The sequence below is a fragment of the Rhinolophus sinicus genome, chromosome 5 (assembly GCF_057876585.1).
Source record: "Rhinolophus sinicus isolate RSI-liver-muscle chromosome 5, RSI-T2T, whole genome shotgun sequence".
Classification (NCBI taxonomy): domain Eukaryota; kingdom Metazoa; phylum Chordata; class Mammalia; order Chiroptera; family Rhinolophidae; genus Rhinolophus; species Rhinolophus sinicus.
The window spans coordinates 33,592,475-33,613,043 of NC_142505.1; the positions used below are offsets into that span (position 1 = coordinate 33,592,475).

The 20,569-nt window shown below is 46.0% G+C and overlaps 1 protein-coding gene, 1 long non-coding RNA gene and 1 other non-coding gene across 3 annotated transcripts in view; 2 read left to right on the plus strand and 1 right to left on the minus strand.

Annotated features, from left to right (window-relative positions):
- SLCO2A1 (solute carrier organic anion transporter family member 2A1) overlaps positions 1–20,569 on the minus strand; it is an 81,519-nt gene that overhangs the window by 17,880 nt on the left and 43,070 nt on the right. Inside the window, exons 4-5 of the mRNA XM_074312861.2 lie at positions 1,028–1,255; positions 33–131 (exon numbers count right to left, since the gene is read on the minus strand). Of these exons, the coding sequence (XP_074168962.2) occupies positions 33–131; positions 1,028–1,255 (327 nt within the window). The remainder of the gene's footprint in view (positions 1–32; positions 132–1,027; positions 1,256–20,569) is intronic.
- Positions 4,466–14,837, plus strand: LOC109456182 (uncharacterized). Its single transcript, XR_012489659.2, has 2 exons — positions 4,466–7,102; positions 14,040–14,837. It is a non-coding gene; the product is annotated as an uncharacterized LOC109456182 (long non-coding RNA).
- LOC141567416 (U6 spliceosomal RNA) lies at positions 7,600–7,706 on the plus strand. The gene has a single exon (XR_012489999.1). It is a non-coding gene; the product is annotated as a U6 spliceosomal RNA (small nuclear RNA).

Below are 20,569 nucleotides of genomic sequence, written 5' to 3' on the forward strand. Positions count from 1 at the left end.
GCAATGGGAGGGGTGTACTCGCACTCACTTACCTGTGTCCACTCTGCCGTAGTCCACAAAGATCTGTAGCATGACAGAGCCCAGTAGGTACCCGAAAGCTGGTCCAAATACGGAGATGGCAAATAAAATGGCTGGAAAGGGGAGCAGGGAAAGGAGGCTGAGGGGGATGGAGAGGGTGTGGCAGCCCCTGGCTCTTTCCCTAGCTGAGGGGTTCCTGAGATGTCACTCCCATCTGTCTCCTGACCCTGATAAATCCATACCTATGGCATTTCCCATGGACAAGACCAGAACCACTCAAGACACTAAGATGTGCAGAACCAAAGCTGTTTCTCCTCCAGCCAGCTGCCAGAGAGATCTGCTTGCCAGAAGGGAAACAGCCTCCCTGGCATTTAAAGATGCCAGCCCAGGGATGTGCTGGGGGGGGGGGAAGCTCCGTGCAGGGGCAATGTTGGCAGCCCTGGCAAGAGCTTGTGAGGCCAGAGCTAGTGGGTGTGGTCTGTCTGGTCTGGGATATGGACCCTGAGGGTGCTCCATGTGGCTTGTTATAAAGGATTTGGGCCGTCAGATAGTCATCTGCTATCTACTTTGCCTGTGCCTTTTTGAGACCAAGCTGTTCCTAAGTGGAAGGCTCGGGAAGACATCTGTGCCCAGCCTATGCCTGGAGGACTAGACAGCACCAGTAGCTACTGCAGGTCAAGGGGCTCCCCCGTGCCCTGCACAGCACTAAGTGGTTACATCCGTGACCTCATGTAATCCCCCAGCTCCCCAGCACACAGATACTCTCAGCTCTGTTGTGCAGGGGAAAAACCTGGGGCCCTGGGGCTCAGTCACTTGTCCGGGATACCACAGCTGGTAGGTAACAGGCCTGGCCTTTCAACCTGGTCAGTCTGATCCCCAAACCTCTGCACACATTTGCTGTGTTGTGGGGCAAAGAGGGTTAGATCTTGATTCAGCCCCTCAGGGCCCGAGCAGATGCCACGTCAGGACCCGACCTCTCTCGGCAGCTCCCTTCAAGCCTGTGACTCACAGATATACAGAGGTGAGTTGTTGGGCTCCGAGAAGTCATCCACGTAGGAGATCCCAAATGGCTGAATGGGCACCGTCCCGATGCCTGCCAGCAGCTGGGCGACCACCATGAGACCCCACATACTTCTGGTCTCCTTCCGGGTGTCCTGGGTGGTGCTGTGGCACTTACTGGGGGGCAGGTCCTGAGAATGCTTCTGACAGAGATCCGCGTGGAAGAGGCTGCCATTCCCTGCAACGAGAGTGCACACCGATCACCACTACCGTGGTCTCCTGGTGCTACCAGCTGGCCTCCCAACCTGGCCTTTTCCCCAGGCCTTTTGGGAGTGACTCTAGAAAACAAGGTCAGAGAAAGGTGAAAGGGTGGGCTGGCTCCTGCTCCAGGAGCAGCCTTTCTCAGGTGGAAGAGGACTCTTTCTCTCATGGGTATCCATTCTTTCTCCCCTATGGGTCCAGGCAGGGAGCTGAGCATGTAGGGATCAATACTTTTATCCCTAGAGGATAGGGTCACCCAGCTGAAAAAGGGGGGTCCAAGATCAAAACCCAGGTTTGTTGGCCTTTAGCACCCTGTGCTCAGCTTCAGGCTCAGACCTTCAGGGTGTGGTTCTCTTTAGCAGGACAGAGGTCACTCTGTCCCACCGAAGACAGTGTTATCTCCCTGACCTAGGATCATCCTTCCCGGAGTCCTTACTGTTGATGAACACTGCATCATACTAGAGAGCCTACTACCAAAGGCATTTAATATCCTTATGAAATCTGGGCAGCTCCCAAGAATCACAGAACTTGGGAAACTAGAAAGGACTTTGAGACCCTCTAGTTCAACCCCTGCTGTTACAGATGAGGAGCTGAGGCAGTACTCAAAAGAGCCAGCCTGCACCTTGAGACCCTTCTGGCAGGGTCCTAGAGACCCCCGGTGTGGTCTGTGGGCACCAAGTTGCCTGTGGCTGTGGCGACCTTGCCAGGCTGGACTGCCACGTCCATGCCACTGATTTAAATTTGGCCCACACTAAACAATCAGCATTGTCAGCTCTGCAAGGCCTTGAGCGCTCCTGAGGGCTCCTTTCCAGGAGATCTCTTTATTTTCCTGCCTTGTCCACGCCAGTTGAAACCACTGGCATCACTGATCTTACTCTGTGGGTTTGTTCACATTGTACTAATGGGATTCAGTTTAATTTTCATTTGCGGTGCTCCCAGAGAGGGTATAGCCCTGAGCTAGAGGGACCTCAAAGTCCCACAGAGGGCTACAGACTAGATCTGCCTCTCACAGTGGCCTCCGCCCAGTGCTGTTGAGCTGGGGACTGCCCTGGCCGGTGGGGCTGGGGAGGGGTCTGCCCTCTTCCTGGTCCTCTCCCCTCCCTAAGACATGCACGCTTAATCCAGCCTGGCTCCACCATCACCGGTGCTCTATACGGCTATTTGTATAGGACACACTGGGAAATTGCTGGCCTTGGGGGCTCCCTATCAGCTAGGAAAAGCAAAGAGAACCAAGATGTCTATTTTGTCAAGGTCATCCAGACCTGACACCAGCTGCGTGCAGAGAATGGAGCACCCCGGACAGTGACCAGCCCCAAGACTTTGTCCGTCTATACCTTCCTCTTCCCATCCCCAGCCCCTTATCTTACCTTCCAATGCACAATTCAAATACGTACACAGTAGTCCAACCTTACGGTGACCTAGGAGGCAGCCTCCTAGACTCAGGGTGGGGATGTAGGCTTATTTACATGGCAAGACATCTGTAACATCTTGTAGGTTCAAAAAAATAGCTAGTGGTTTGCAGAAGAGTATGACCCCTAATTTAAAAAACTTAGGAGGACTAATCAAACATGCAGAGAAAAACTTGGGAAGACGATGGCTGTCTCTGGGTGATGGGATTGTGGTGACCTTTGTGTGTGTGTGTTTGTCTTTGTATTTCATAAATAATGGACACATGATACTTTTGAAAAATGTTTTCATAAATAAATACAGTCAAAACTGAACAATGTCTCTTCCATTTCTTGTGTTTTGGTTCCACAACCATCACTCTTTCTGGCCTAGGCCCTAGACCTGCAAAGTCATGCATAACGTTAGGGCTGCGTTTTCTGCCCCTCCCACCCCACAGATGCTCTCCTCTGCGGGTTGTTGAGCCTTCCTTTGACTTACAGATTCTGCTGTAGAGGCCCCAGTTCCAGCACCAGGATTTTTAAACTTCCATTAATTGTACAGACAGACATTGCTGAGGCTGTTATGTACCGTATTTCCCCGAAAATAAGACCTAGTCGGACCATCAGCTCTAATGCATCTTTTGGAGCAAAAATTAATATAAGACCCGGTCTTATATTATATTGTATTATATTGTGTTATGTTATGTTATGTTATGTTATGTTATGTTATGTTATGTTATGTTATGTTATGTTATGTTATGTTATGTTATACCGAGTCTTATATTATTTAAAATAAGACTGGGTCTTATATTAATTTTTGCTCCAAAAGACTCATTAGAGCTGATTGTCCGGCTAGGTCTTATTTTTGGTGAAACACGGTATGTTATCTTCTGCTCATAGCAGTTCCTGATCTCCCTAAGTGGCTGGGTTTGGGGCGGAAATGGCATTTGAACTCCCGTGTGTCTGACTCAAAGTCTGCACTGAAATCAAGTCTGAAATGGCAGCTTTGAAAAGGCACAACACACATTTTGCAGGGACGGAGGAGCCAAGTCTGAGGGGATTGCCCTATCCCTAGCCACACTCAAATACATGGGCTCTCTCATTTCTGTAGGTGGCTGGGACATCACACCTACTTTCTCCTGGTAGAGGTGTCCTGGCTGCTGGGAGTTTTGCTGAAATCTGAGACGAGATGAAATAAACACACAGTATAGGGAGCCAAGAAATTGGTTTTAGTGAAATAAGCCAGACACAGAAAGACAAATACTGTATGATGTCACTTACATGTGGAATCTAAAATAGTCAAGTTCATAGAAGCAGAGAACAGAATGGTGGTTGTCAGAGGCTGGGGGCGGGGGGAGGGAAAATGAGGGGGTGATAGTCAAGGGGTATAAAGTTTCAGGTATGCAGGATAAATACGTTCTGGAGATCTGCTATACAACAGAGAGCCTATAGCTAACAATACTGTATTGTACACTTAAAATTTGCTAAGAGGGCAATACCTTTGTTAAGCATCCTTTAACCGTCCCCCCCCAACCCCCCACAAACAATAAAAAAGGGGGTTGGGGGAAAACTTTGGGAGGTCATAGATATGTGTCTGGCCTTGATGATAGTGATGGTTTCAGGGATATATACCTATCGCCAAGCTCATTTAATCATATGAATTAAATACGTACAGCTTTTTACATATCAATCATACCTCAATAAAATAGTTTAAAAAGAAAAAGAAATTAGTTTTAGCTCTAGGTACCTGTGTGAACTTGTGCAAGTTCCTAAACTTTTCTGAGCCTCAGTTTCCTATAAGGTGGCCGGATGGGGAGACTCCCTACGGGTCATTAAAGAGCTAGAAGGCTGTGGTTCCAGAAAGGGGTTCAGGCATGAAATGTTGGACACTGCCAGTCAGTCAGCAGGTGCGATGGCTGTGCCTGCCCTCTGGAAGGAAGGCTGGTATGGCTCAGTCATGCTGTAAGGGTCTAATTTCAAGGACAATCACTCACTCTGGAAGCACAGAACTGTGAAATGTTCCTGTGGAAAAAGACACCGTGGGGGCTGTGTAGCCCACTCCCCACCCCAGTAAGGAATCCTTCCACCAAGACTGATCTGCGTCCACCACCCAGAAATAGGGGGGCCAACTCACGTGGATCCCCATGGGAAGCGCTAGGTTGCCAAAACAGACATCTGCTGGCAGGGCTGGACTGGGGACTTGCGATCTGGGTTCCAGACCTGATCCTATGACTCCCTATGTCAGTGACCTTGACCTCAAAAGCCCTCAGCGGATTCTAGGAAGGGCTAAGCACTGCAGAGCATGGGAAGGCCTGGCAAGCAGAGTGTCAAACTCAGTGCTCACTCCCTGCCCTCAATGCGGCAGCCACATGGCACATCCTGGGTGGATGAGTGTTTACACACCGTGAGCTGCGCTAGTCTTTAGAAAAAGTGGTGGGTGAGTACCAACACCTCTATGCCCTTCTCAAGACCAAATGTTCAGAACGAGGGCAGAGCAGGCTGCCCGGCCTGGGAGATCCTCTGACCCTCACTGCTGACTGACCAAATGCAGGTGTGCGGTCACTCAGACAAATCCACACAGACACTTCTCTGCTCACTTCCCTGTGCCAACTTTGTCTGAGCTGAAGCATTTCTAAAGGACCCATAAATACAAGGGCTGCTGCCAAGTTTTCAAATGGCATTTCTTTTCAGAAGATTCAAACACATTTGGAATATATTTTATACAAGGAAATGAGAAAAGTTTGAAGTTCTCTAAAACCGTGGGCTGCTGTCATTTGCAAAGGTGCTTGGCTGAGCTGCGCGTCTCATCTGTCTAGGTATGACAGCACCTCCCTCAGCAGGGGGGTGGCAGGCCAGGTCTATGTTAGCTGCAAGAGTGGTTTAAAGATGACCTGAAGGCAAATGGCCATATCGGGAAAGTGGTGCAAAGGACTGGCCCCTGCTCCGAGTTCAGCCCCCGAAGGACCACACCCAGGCCCGTCAGCTGCAGTGCGGCTGAGGCCTACTTCACAGGGAAAGCTTGAGTGTTGAGTTCTGAACACACCTGGACTGAATTTCATTCATTCTCAGTTGTTCAGTTATTTGGCCAATAGTGACTGTGGGCTGGCACTCTGCTGGGATAGGAGCCATGGAGGGAACTGAGGCTGGTACCTTACAAACCCTTGAGTCTGCTGTGGAACACGGATCATCGAAGAAACAAGCACACTATTGCCTTGTCCAATCAAAACCACAGTGATTTATCACTTCACACCCATCAGGATGGTTATTATCAAAAAACAGAAGACAAGTGTTGGGTAAGATGTGGAGAAATTAGGGACCCTTGTGCATTGCTGGTAGAAATGTAAAACAGTGCAGCCACTGTAGAAAACAGTGTGGTAGCTCCTCAAAAAAAAATTAAAACATAGAATTATCATAGGATCCAGCATTTACACTTCTGGGCATATGCCCCAAAGAATCGAAAGCAGGACTTGAACAGATATCTGTACGGCAGTGTTCACAGCAGGATTCGTCACAATAGTCAAAAGGTGGAAACAACCCAAATGTCATCAACAGATGAATGGACAAACTAAATGTTATATATACATACCATGAAATATCACTGAGCCTTAAAAAGAAAGGGAATTCTGACACGTGCTACATACAAAGTGGATGAACCTTGAAGACATTACGCGAGCTGAAATAAGCCAGACACAAAAAGTACAAACACTGCATGATTCCACTTATATGAGGAACCTAGAATAGATCAATTGATAGAGACGGAAGGTAGAATGGTGGTTTCCAGGGGCTGGGAGAAGGAGGAGAGGGGAATTCGTGTTCAATGGGGTACAGTTTCAGCTGGGAAAGACGACAAAGTTCTGTAGATGGATGGTGATGATGGTTGCACAACAATGTGAACGCACTTAATGCTATCGAACTGTGCACTTAAAAATGGTTAAAATGGTAAATTTTATGTTATGTGTATTTTACCACACATACACACACAGCTGGTACACACTGTTTGGGAGAGGACAGGGTGTCAGGGAGCACATAGGAGAGGCAGCAGATCCAGTGTTGTTGGGAGAGGGTTTGGAAAAGATTCCTGGAGGAAATGGCCTCGGAGCTGAGAACAATCAACGGAAGTGGACAGAAGATCGGTGTTGAGGAGGAGAGGGGAACAGCACGCAAAGGGGTTCGGAGGAGTGGGAGGCACCCTCCAGAACATGACATGAAGTTCAGTGCTGTCGGCATGCAAAACAACCAGTGTGAGGCATGGCCACTCCTAGAGGGCCTGTGTGTCCTGGGAAGGGGCCTGGATTGTATCCTAAGGAAAACCCAGACGGGTGAGGATTATGAGGGGGACCAGTACAAGGAATCCACTGGAGAGAATGAGACCGGTTTTCAAGGCCTGTGTGCATGGAGCAGAACTGACCCAGTCAAGAGACCTTTCGGTGATAAAACAGGTAAGGCTATGCATTGCATGAGGGGCTGGAGTGCTGGCCGGCTCCACGGCTTGTAGAGGGTGATACACAGCCCAGAGCCAGTGTGTGTAAGACGCACAAGGCCAGGCTCATCCTAGGAGAGCAGGCGCATGAGAATCAAAGGAACAGAGAATAAGTGTTGCTTTTAAGAATTTTAGTTCTTGATTTTGCTGATTCTCATTATTTTACTAAATTCACATTTATTAGAACATTGTTGCTGGATTGGCTAAATTTTTTGTGAGACATTTAATGGTCATTGAAGATTGTGAAAATGTTGAGCGGCTTATTAAGTCTTTACAGGGCAAGTTGCATGGTATGCCAATGCCACAAAAACCCTCATGAACTTTCACTGAATGAAGTGTCCAGGAGGCCAAACTTTCTGGGGATTGTTTAACTGAGATGATTAACTTTCAAAATGTCAGATTACATGTCAAAAACTGCCTTTATTTAAAATGTGTATTTTTAAAAATAATCAATTGGTGCTCGCTTTGGCAGCACATAGACTAAAAATTGGAACGCTGCAGAGAAAATTAGCATGGCCCCGGCACACGGATGACAGGCAATTCGCGAAGTGTTCCCTTCTCTAGCTGTGTACGGTGTCAGAGAGGTAGTAGACTTGATGGAGCTATCATTTTGTGAGGGGTGTCAATGTCTAATCATTACATTGTTTTGTACACCTGAAACTAATAAAAAAATTAAATTGAAAAAATAATAAACAGGCTCCAATTAAATCCAAGTCCCCTGAGTTGCTCTTTGGCTCTTCTGTATTCCAAAATGACTCAAGATTTCCTAATGGACTCTCTTTTCCTTATGTCAGCCCTGAATGGGGCCAAATCCATTCCAGAACAGGCTCTAATATATGTCAAAGGGTAAGGGAAGTTGAATCCACCTGTGGAGGGCAAGGCTTCTTTCACCTGGAAGCACTGTCCTCGGGGAAGCAGCAGCTGGCTGACCTGGAGGCACGGAGCCCTGGAGCCAGAAAGAACAGAGCTTAGCAGTGGGTAGGACCAGCTGCTCCCTGGGTTGACGTGAGGACAGATACAGGCTTACCTCGAAATACGGAGGGTTCGCTTCCACACCACTTCAATAAAGGGAGTACGGCAATAAAGCTCATTGTAATCTTTTTACTAGTGGAGGGTCTTGCCTTCAATTTGTAAAAAAAATGCAACATCTCTGAAGCTCAATAAAGCAAAGTGCAATAAAACCAGATATGCCTGTGTATCTGTCAGAGACAAACATCGTCTGGGCTTTCCAAGAACTCTGCCTGGGACTCCCTGCAGTGGTGAGAGCCAAGTTTTCTAGAATTTGGACCACTAGGCTCTTCTCTTAAAAATAAGACAGGGAAAGGTGAGTCCAAGGACCAGAAATGGGGAAGAATCCTGTGGTAAAGTCAGAGAAATGCCTGCCCATTCCCCCCACCACGGACTCTGGAGGCCTCCTGCCGACCCAGGGCCACCTACCTCCATCTTGGAGGGGCCTGGGAAAGGAAGGGAGGGGAGTCTATTCATCAGCTGGACCTCAGTCTGTTTCTCATGTTCCCCAAGGCAGACTTCTGGAAGGCTCAAGATCGTCACAGCACATTCTTTTTCCCCGCAAGACACCAGCGGTCTGTGTGTTCCAGTTTTCACAGGGATGTAAAATGCTAACTAGAAACAGGCCGGGACCTCTCCCGTCCTCCCGCTACCACCCTCCTCCAGCACGTGAGTCAACCCTCTGACTCATCATCCCACACTTTAAATGTGTAAAATTTCAGTTCTAATTTCTGGACCCCTCAGCAGGTTTAGAAAGATAGGGGAGACTGTGCAGAAAGGTCTACTTCCCTAGAATGGAGCCCACGGAGATGGGTCAGATTTGGGCAGACCACGGTCTGGCCATGACATTGCAAGGGTATAATAAAGGTTTCTGCACAAAGTTCCGGAGCTAGGGCTGAGGGAGGACACAAGAAGAGTCAAGAAACATAGGAAGGCCATGGCAACTGGACTTTCCTCTGACTAGTCATTCTTGTCATTCTGGAGAGACAAGAGAGAATCTGGCTAGGAAACAGGAGGGCAGCAGGGAGTTCTCCTTCAGGGGTCTTGAGAGCCACCCATTACCTCCCCCCCTCAGAAGAGGGCATGGCTTATGGGTGAGAGGGTCAAATGAGGACATTAGCAAAACCCATGCCTCAGAAGCAATGGATAAGAGAACAATAGGAAAAGGCAGGGGTGCTTCTAGAGAACTTTCTGGAAGCATGGCCAAGGTGCCAAGTCCTTGGGCTATCAGCAAACTCCTGGAACCTCATTCAGAATGTTCCACTCTGAAGGACTTATTTCCTCCTCTTCCTAAATTCAGCCACTCAATAGTTTTTCCAGAAACTCTGGCAACTCCCATCAGCAAGCCTGGAACAGGCTGTCCTGAACTTACTCATGATTTGAGATCTCAAAGTTGTTTGTGAAGTGGGTGTTTTGCACATCAGAAGTGATTGAGTTCCCAATGGAGTTCACCAAGCCTTACTAATTCATAATGCTCCTGTACTAATATGTGTTCTAGTCCAACTAGACTAAGCCTCCACTTACAGAATGATTTCTATGGGCATATGCATTCTGAGTTTCATTTTGGGAAAGTATCCTTCTGCACCAGCAGAAACCAGCAGAGTCGGGATTGACAGCCTGAGTCACCTCATGGAGCAATGGAAGGAATTCACATTTGAAGCCAGACAGACTAGGTTCAAATCTTGGTTCTACTGCTCACTGTGGGGGGTCCCTCAGAACTTCAGGGTCTTCATTTCCAACACAGATATAATAATACCTGCCTTGCAATATTCTTACTAGGATTGAAAACAATGAGTACATTATAACTTGGGACATAGCGATCATACAATAAGATCAATTTTCATCCAAAGAGGCCAGACATTTTGAGAAATTTAAATGGATAAAGAAGATGGCAGAACCCCAGAGACAGGGAATATTGCCCAGGTTTTCAAGAGTTTGGGGACTGGGTCCAGAAACTAGAGACAAGAAAGAACAGTGCTGGTCACCAGCAATGGATGAGTTGTAATAAATGAGTTATGGGGCAAGTGGGTTGCTTGAAAGGGTTCACATCTGTGCAGGAAAAGAGTGAGCTCAGGAGGTGGTAGTGGAAGGGGAGAGTTCCTCTGCTCTGCTCTCAAGACTGAGTTTCTAAGACTAGTTCAGAGGCTGAGGCTGGACACTGCTTCTTACACTGCCACCCTGGCACTAGAGGGGGCCATGGGGAAAATGGCTATTTGTATTGAGGAGTCCATGTGACCCATGAGGCAGGTGTGAGAGGGCAAGCCACTGTGCACGGCATGACAAGGCTGGGTGTTGCACTGCTGGCAAGGGGCTTCCCCCACCCACACCTTTGCCCCTGCACGCACACCTGAACCCTGAGGTATCACCCCAGGTCAGAGAACGAGGCATCACCTGGCTTGGCTCATCATCAAAATTGTTACTTAGTGGATAGGAGGGAAGGAAGATACACCTGAGTGAGCAGGATGTGGCTCAGAGCTATTTAATTTTAATATTTGAAAAGATGTGTGTTTAATTTGCACCCCCCAACTGGGAATGAAGCAGAACTTATTGTTCAAGGATTTATTCAATGGGCAGATGAGGTGTTCTTTGAAGAAACAAAAAGCAATTAGCTGAGCCAACGTGAGTTCATCAAGAACCATTCATGCCAAACCAACCTCATTTCCTTTGTTAATGGGGCTCCCAGGCCAGCAGGAAGCTGTAACACGGTATTACTTGGCTGGAGGAAGCCTTTTGACAAGGCTTGTCATGATATCCTGGTAGACAAGATGTGGACACGTGGCCAGAGAGTCCTCGGGGAGAACCAGCTCAAAGCGTGCCCAGTACAGGAATGGATGGGTCAGTGTGACCTGGAAGACGGTGGCCCACATGGTGCACTACCTAACATTGTTGTCACAGACTTGGGTGAAAGCAGAGAATAGCTGACAAATGTGTGAACGACCCAAATGACATGAAGGTGGGAGGAATGGCTAATGAGACTGTCCAAAGGCTGCAACTTCAAAATTAGACTCAAGGCTATAAAACGGGATCCAACCCAGGAGAAGGAATCTAATGGAGTCAATCTGGGCTGCTGCACCAAAGTATCATAGACTGTATAGCTTATGAACAACAGAAATCTATTTCTCACAGTTCTGCAGCTGGAAGTGTGAGATCAGGGTGCCAACATGCTCGGGTTCTGGTGAGAGCCTCTTGTGGATGGCAGACTGCCGACTTCTTTTTGTATCCTCATATAGTTGAAAGCGTGAGCTGGCTCTCTGATCTCTTCTGATAAGGACACTGATCCCATTCATAAGGACTCCATCCTCATGACCTAATCAGCCCCCCCCCCCCAAAGGCCCCACTTCAAAATCCCATCACGTTGGTCCTAACTTCTGTTTGCTGTTTTCCCCCTTTTTAGATCTCTGAACCAATATAAACTCTGAATCCTGAAAAGTCCTTTTGTTCCTGAGAGAAAGAACTTGCTGCCACTTGGTCTCCAGTCTCCTGGAGAGTAGCAAACTGCCCAAATATGTCTGGTCATTCCCATTTCAAGCTTTTGGGCCACAAGAAGTGTCTGGCCACAGCCATCAGCCTCGGCTCTACCAAGTGTGACAAGAAGAGCAGAGAGTTTCTCCTTGTGTCCTTTGGGGATACTCAGGGAGCCCAGGGCCTCCTGCAGGAGGGAGGGACCAATGGTTTCTTCAAAACACATTCTCCAGAAGGATAGGGGTCTGCACCCTCTTTCTGTGGGGCTGTCCCCCACTCCATAATAGTTTTCCTGGGGTGCCCCAAACCACTGGAATAGTAACTAGCCTTCCTTTTCCACCCTGGGTGCTGATTCTCCCAAGGAAACGCTCCCCACTGCCGTAATGGGCCCAAGACACACAGTCTGCCAGGGGTCGCAGAGAAATGACCCTCTCCAGGGGAGCAGGACCCAGGATGCAGCTTGCTGCCTACGCTTCCCTCCCCTCACCATCTCCCAAGGAGGCCTGCCACCCCAGCTTCATTCCTGAGCAAAGGAAATGACTAAACAAGCATGCAGGGGGCGAATGCTTAGGGGGAGCCATGCTCATGTATCTGCTTAGACCTGAGCTGGAGATCCAGAACAATGGGGCATGTTTCCAGACTGGCCCAGGGCAGGTTATGACTTGTCCACAAAACAGATGTTCAGAGAGCCTAACAGAGAGTCAACTATTCTCATATCATAACTGCTGGGGCCTTTAGAAAGGCCACATGCCATTGCCATGGAGACGATCAGTTCTCCTGCAGAGCCCCAGCTCCTTCCCTTGATGGTCGACACAGCAGCCTAGTGTTTTCTATCATTTCTCTGTGTTGATTTCCAGTCTTTCCTACAGGATGCATTAAAAAAATGTTCCACATCAAATCTCATTAGGCTTTGTTGGGCTCATCTGTTCAAGGCTATTTTTCCCTCAGTTGACTTAATAACACCCATGTGTTTTATGATTCCCCCCCACTTTGTTTTCTCTTCCTTTTCAGGTTAAATAGATCCAACTGGCCAGGCTGTGCAACTTGCATCCTGACCGTCCACCCACTCATCCCCCCAACACACAACACCATCCCCTTCTCCCCACGTACACCACCACCGCCACATATCCACCCCAGCCCCTGCCACACACTTTTCCCCTTACGTACGTCCCCGTCTCTACTCTTCACACATCCACACAGTTCCCCACACCCTTCACAACCCCCCCACGCATACATACACACTTCCCTCGAGTTCTTTCCCTCTCTCACCCTCCCCATCCCATGGACATCCACTGCTCCCCTCCCTCCTCACCACCCCCTTCCTACACAGGGAAACACACACACACACACACACACACACACACACACACACACTCACACACACAATTACCCCGTACTTCCCTGCACACCACATGCCCTTCCCTTTCCTCCGTGACTTCTGAGCACATCTATCGCATAGCTCAGCTGGGGGTTCTCCACTGAACAGCCCTGAGCTCGCTCTCCATGAGCAGTTCCCTCAGTGGAGGGACCCTGTGTGGCTTCCACAGTTCAGCGGAGTGGGTTCTGCTCTGGGGGTGGTGGAACTAATTCCAGGCTCTGCGTGTCCTCCACTAAGGAAGGGACATAGTCCCTCAGGAGCCCCAGGCTTCCTCTCCTTATGCCCTCCTACCACCCTCCTCCCCAGACACAACCTAGGATTGAATAAGCGTGGGTGAGGGGCTGGCAACTGCATGAATAAAGGACTAGAAAGTGACTCTTCCCTTTCTTTTCTTGGCTGTTCCAAAAATACAACTGACTCCCTCCCCTGCTTATCCTACAGGAAGCTCCCTCTTGTGCACATCCATTGTCTGCGTGGGGGCAGACTTCCCCCTGGGCTTGGCTCAGGAGTTTTCGCAGGTTACACCTAGTCCTACCAGACACTGGTTTCCGAAGACCCTTCTCTTATCTCTTGGGAGAACTGGTCTCATGTTGGCCTGTTTCCCATCTACCAAAACCTCTCTGCGCCTTCCAAAAGTGGTCTTAGAGGCTTTGGCTGGGTAGCTTGTCTCTTCTCGAAAGGCGCCAGGACACATTTCCGGACCTCACTGACATTTAGAAAATCTAAACATTTATAAATGTCTGCATGGCCTTTTTAAAATTGGCAATTAGCTGTTAAAGGTCTCCGTGAGTCCCACAATGTTCAGCCCCTCTTTACTTTTTTTTCCTAAAACACATAGCTGCTCGTCATTTCCCATATTCATTTCTGGTGTGCTTTTGCTCTAAGGGGAAGAAAGCATTAATCAATACATGATAATAGTCGGGGGGTCGTTACTTATGAGTAACAGATTTCAAATACCACCGCAAGGACAGGTAGAGAGAAGTTTGCCGAACAGCTAACATGTGTCAGGCAATTTACCTAAACCATTTTGTTTTGATTTTCCCCTCAGAGCATCCTGAAAGTGGAGGGATTATTGTTCCCACTTTTACAGATAAGGAAACTGAGGTTCAGAAAGGTGAAGTAGCAGCTTGCGTTAGGAAACTTGGCAAGTAAACGGCTGAGCTGGGATTTGAATGTTGAAGTCCATTCTCTACGCTTCCTACGAAGCTGCTCCAACCTGAGGATGTGGGAATAGAGCAGAACAGCAGCCTACGCTCCCACAGAGAGAAATCCTATGGAGTCACATGTGAGGAAGCGGCAATGACTCCGCCGAGGGATGGGCCTGGCTCTGGGCCAGAGCAGAGGACCTACGGTGAGGACCAAGGAGAAGCTGCCTTCAGATGCCCATGGGATGCCCAACTGGTCAGCCACCAGCGGTCAGATTCAGCTCTCCACAGGAAGCAGAGGGCTTCCTCATTTGGGACACCAGTTTACCCAGCCTAATACGGGTGTGGTCCCTACCACAGCCAGTGACAAAAGCCACCACTTAATGGTTGCTGTACATGCCAGCTACAGAGCTAAATTCTGAACATGCATCCTCTCAGCCCTCGCATCCCTGCAAGGAGGGGTCCATCTCATACAGGGAGGAGCTGAGACTCAGAGCTGTGAAGGAAGTGGCCAAGGCTGCACCATTAGGGAGTCTCAAAGTCCAGATTCAGACCAGGACGGCCTGACTCCAGAAGATTGTTCAGATTCATGACGCCATGCAGGGCGGTGCATGTAATGAAATGCGTTTGTTCCTGATGACCTTGCATACATAATTAAAAACTCAAGTTCCCAGAAGAATACATTTGAAGTGGCAGTCGTATTTCCAAATTTTCCCCTCCGGTGAGACTGTATGAATATTTTTATTTGTACCTATTAGCATCACACGCGCCCGTGTTGTACTAGCAGCCAGTGCATAGCCCCAGCTAGATCCCAAGGACATGGCTACTGGGCCAACGTCCCCCTCATCCCATCCCCTGGCACCTGAAGGTAGCCCAACCCTGAGCACTTCCAGCTCTTGCTCTGATCCCAAAGTGACAGACCGCTGTGTCCTGTTGTTGCAAGGAGAATTTACACAAACAAAATGAGCAACAACAATGAAAATGTTCACTTTCATGGCCAGGGAGTCCTCCTAGCAGGTCTGAGGGGCAAGCGGTGGCCCTTCGGTCCCTTCTGTGTAGTTTGGCTCAGAGTACTGAGGTCAAGGCGGGAATGGCAGAGTATTTCCCTTGGAGAAGGGAGGATAATGGTGGGCTGAACTAAGCTGTGGGACCATCCCTCACAAGGCGCAGAGTAATTGCTTTCAGAGACCTGCCCATCTCTAAATACCTGCTGTGGTAGCTGCACTGTGTGAAGCAAGCGCCACTGCGACGTGGCCCAGGCTGAGGGGAGCCGACTCGCCATGTGTGGTGCCTGGCAGGATGCCTTCCCCTCGGCCTGGCCAAAGTGCCCCAGGCTCCCTTGCTGATTTCATTAGCTCAGGCTTCATGCTGATGGAGAGAGATAGGGACCTCAGGTCTGGAAAGATAACCATGCAGTGGGCCTGCCTACTCTCTCTGGGAGGGTGGCCAGCAATTCACAACTGTCCTTCAGAGCTGACCCCATGTCCCTTGTCTAGATGGAGGGGGAGGAAGAGCATGGCAGAACCCCTCGGCTTGGGTCTGTCTTCCTCCTGTGCCTACTTAAAGCAGGACTCAGCCCTTAAATAGCCTAGAGGGATCCAAGGCCACAATGCATTTATAAAAAATGACTAGTTCACTGATGATTTAGGGAGAGGTGAGGAGAAGATTCCCATGAGCAGAACCCAGGAGCTATGTCATCACTGGACATCCCTGTTCCTGCTGCATTCGTTTCCCATTCCAGTTACCTATCTCTCCCCGCTGTGGGTCCCACAACCTATAAAGGAATCCCTTCTACCACTTTAAGTGATTCATCTCTTGAACCTGATCTATACATATGACTTTTTAAAAAGTCTGGTATTTACATAAACAGGAATCACTTATTCCTTCAGCACGTCCCTGGGTGGCTCATTTATCCTCAGACGTCTTCAACTCAATACAGTGGACTAAGGATGAGCATTTATGGACTGGGCCTCTCACTGCTGCTCATCACAAAACCACTGCCACTTCCTAAATCCCTTACACCAAGAGGAAATTTATCCCAAGCCAATAAATTATCATAAAATTGGTTCCAAAGCAATGATGCTCCTGGGTGCTGAGTAAATGCAAATGTCAAACCATTCTGTAGGGCTATTTTCCAACTCAGACCACACAAAATTTCTGCATGGGAAAAAAAAAATCCCACTGTAAATGATCTCATGGTCAAATATAGAATATACAAGGAAATAATCTGCCATGAACGAGAACAAGCAGACACAAAACATTGGGAGGATTAGCATTCTGAAAACTTGAGCTACAAGAACAATCAGAAAAAGATTATAAAATAAATATATTTAAAATAATTGAGGAGACTAAAGAAAAAATAGAAATCATAAGGAAATACCAAGAAATGATGCATATAGGACAGATAGATTTGAACTATCGTAACTTTTATAAATTAGCAAAATATATACAGCCATTAAAATTTACAATGTAAAGGGTGAGTTAGACATTAGATGAACAGAGCTAGCGAGAGACTAAGTGAATAGAAAGACAAACCTGAGGAAATCACCAGAATGTAGCACAGATGAATAAAGCACTAGAAACTATGAGAGAGAAGTTAAGAGACAAGAAGGCCAGAAATGAAAATGTCCAACATATATGTAAAATAAATTCAAGAGGAAAAGGTGGAGAAAATGTGCATACATTTTTGGGAACATTTTTGTGGGAACACTTTTGGCTGACAATTTTTCAGAATTAAAGAAAAACCTTAATCTTCAAAAGAAATAGCACATCGAACTTCCAAACAGATAAGTGAAAATTAACCCATATTTAGACACTTTATGATGGACATGCAGAAAAACAAAGAAGAGAGAAAATTTTAAACACAAGAGAGAAAAAATTGAATACCTAGAAAGGGATGACAATTAGACTGATGGAGAAGTTCCAATACCAAGAGAAGCCAGAAGACAGAGGCATGGTACCTTCAAAGTGCTAAAAGGAAATAACTGTGAATTTAAAATCCTCTTTGTAGCTAAGCTATAATTCAAGAGCAAGGGTAAAATTAAGAGATTTTAAGACACAGACTTAGAGATTTTCTTACTCATGGGCCTATCCCAAAAGTAACAGTAAAAGATGTACTTCAGGAAAAAAGAAATTAAATCAACAAGGGTGAGTGAAATGCAAGAAGCAATGGTAAGCAAAGAAACATATAAACTAGGGCTGGCCCGGTGGCTCACATGGTTGGAGTGCTGTGCTCCTAATGCCGAGGTCACCGGTTCAATTCCCACATGGGCCAGTGAGCTGCGCCCTCTACAGCTAAAATTGTGAACAATGGCTCTCCCTGGAGCTGGGCTGTGCTGGGCTGTGTGTGCTGCCATAAGCAGCTGGCGAGCGGCCAGCCACGGGAGTAAATTAAAGATAGGTGGAACAAAAATATTGGTTAACAATACATGGAAGATGGGAAAGAATGGTGGATATTAAAACATCCTAGATCCTTATTTTGTTCTGTTGGAGAATAGAGACATTCATCAGCTTTAGAGTTTGTTAAACCATATGTCCATGTTAAAATGTAAGGGTAATGGTGAGGCATACTGTGTGCATGGAATGGCAGATGCAACTTAGTAAACATGTCAAGTCTCCCCGCATTGATCTATGAATTTAATGCAATTCTAATGAACATTCCAGAAGGATTTTTTAAACCTATAGACAAGCTGATTTTAAAATTTATATGAAAAGGCAAATGAGTAAGAATAGATAAAACAGTTTTGAAAAAGAAGAAAAAGTTGGAAGAATCACACTACCTAATTTTAACACTTAATTATAACGCTACAGTAATAAAGACAGTGTGATATTGGCAGAGGACTAGACATAAAGGTCAATGGAACAGAATAGAAAGTGTAGAAATAGATGCATACAAATATGGTCAATTGATTTTTGATAATGGTGCAGTCTTTTTGACAAATGATGCTAAAACAATTTAACACCCATATGCAAAAAAGAGAAAAAACCTTCTAGATAACTGACTCAAATGGATCATAGATCTAAATGTAAAACTATGAAACCTTTAGAAAAACACATAGGCGAAAATCTTCCTGACCTGAGATTAGGCAAACATTCTTGTGTGGCACTAGAAGCATGATCCATAAAAGAAAAAAATGATAAATTGAATATTGTCAATATTAAAAACTTTTGCTTTGCAAATGACACTGTTAAAAGAATGTAAAAGAGAAGCTAAAGATTAGGAGAAAATATTTGCAAATTTTATATCCAGTGAAGAACTTGTATCCAGAAGTTATAAAGAGCTCTTCAATTCAACAGTAAGAAAACAAATAACCCAATTTAAAAATGGGCAGAAGACTGGAACACTTCACCAAAGAGAATATATGGATGAGAAATAAGCACATGAAAAGTTGTTCAACATCACAACTTTCTATTTACACAAAAACCTGTACACAAATATTTATGGCAGTTCTATTCGTGATAGCTATAAACTGGAAACAATCCAAATGTGCTTTAACAGGTGAATGGATAAACTGTGGTACATCCATACAGTGGAATACTACTCAGCAATAAAAAAGAACAAACTATTGATATGCGCAATAAGTTAGGTGATTTCAAAGGTGTATGGTGCATGAAAGAATCCAGTCTCAAAAATGTTACATACTGTATATTTCCATTTATATGATATTCTCAAAACCACAAAACTATAGTGATGGAAAATGGACCAGTGGTTGCAGTGACTGGGGTGAGTATGACAATAAAAGGAATAGCAAGACAGAGTTTTTGGAGTGAGGGAACTGTTCTGTATCCTGACTGTGGTGGTTACACAAATCTATAAATGTATTCAGATTTACAGAACTGTATATCACCCCAACAAAATGTCAATTTTACTCTCTAATAACTTTTTAAATGTTTCAACATCAGGATAATTAATCACATATAACTTCCAAACCAGTAGGAAGAAAAAAAATTGGACTAAAGAAATAGGACACGACACTAGAAGGAGGAAAAGTATACGGATAAGCCATGATCTTAAGAACTGCAACAATGGAAGAACAGCTACCTCTGGGAAAGAAGTGAGGAGCCGAGAGGGAGTTAATGTCTTATTTCTTTTTTAAAAAGAGGTATCTAACAACCCAAGTGTCCATCAACAGGAAAATGGGTAAATAAAATGTGGTATACCTGTAAAATGGCATATTATTCAGCTATTTAAAAAATGAAGTTTTGATACAGGCTACCACATGGACGAACTCTGAAAATAATTATAAGTGAAATAAGCCAGATACAAAAGGACAAATGTTTGTATGATTCCATTTATATGGAATATCTAGAATGAGTCAATTCATAGAGACAGCAAGTAAATTAGAAGATACCAGGAGCTAGGAGAAGGGAGAATGGAAGTTCTTGCTTAATGGGTACAGAGTTTCTGTTTGGGGCTGATGAAAAAAAATTGGAAATAGTGCTGATAGTTGCATATCATCATGAATGTAATTAATACCACTGAATTGTACACTAAATTGGTTAAAATGGCAAATTTTATGTTATGTATATTTTACCGCAATTGAAAAAAATAACATACTGTACTAAAACCATCAAATTGTACACTTTAAATGGGTGAACTGTATGGTATGTGAATTGTGCCTCAAGAAAGTTGTTAAAAAGAAAAAGAAAAGAACAAAGAGGTATCTGAAGGAAAACTGCTGAATCTTAATGGTCAGTATATACGTCTGTCATATTATTTTCTTAACTTTGCTGTAGTTTGAATTTTTTCATATTAAAAAATAAAATAATGTTTAAAGAAATGGGAACTCTTACCGGAGATTCAGTGGTATTTAACTTCGTGTTTACGAACTATGTAAAGTCCTCACATATCTCTCCCTGCCACAGGCCATATCACTAAGAACCAGAGGCTCTGTGTCAATGAAGGGCCACTTGTCTAGGTATCAGGCCTAGTCTGTCTCTCCCTAACTGACTGGCGTCCTTGGGAAAAACATCATTGGACATCTTTGAGACGATGTTCTCATCTTAGACCTCTTCTCTCCCCTTCACAGGTGTCCAGGGGAATTAAATGAGATCATAGTGTAAGTTCATTGCAACCTAAAGAATGATGGACGGACGGACGGATGTGCAAATGTCCAGAAGTGTTAAATCCATGATTATACATAGAGAAAGTCCACAGACCTCATCACAGTCGATGCTTTGCCTCTCCTCCCAAGCCCATCACAGGCACCACTCACAAGGGTCCCACTTATATGCAGTGGCTCACTCCTACCACGAAGCACAGAGAATCACAGGGGAGGTGAGCCACCAGCCGCACGCTCCATTCTGAGCAAGTCAGAGCTAGGATAGCTGCTCCACAGCTCCATATAATTCTGTATGTTCTGACTTCCCTGTACGTGCTTTAGGGAGAAACAAAGCAATAAAAAGCCAAGAACGCTTTCTGGAGAAGCTCAGG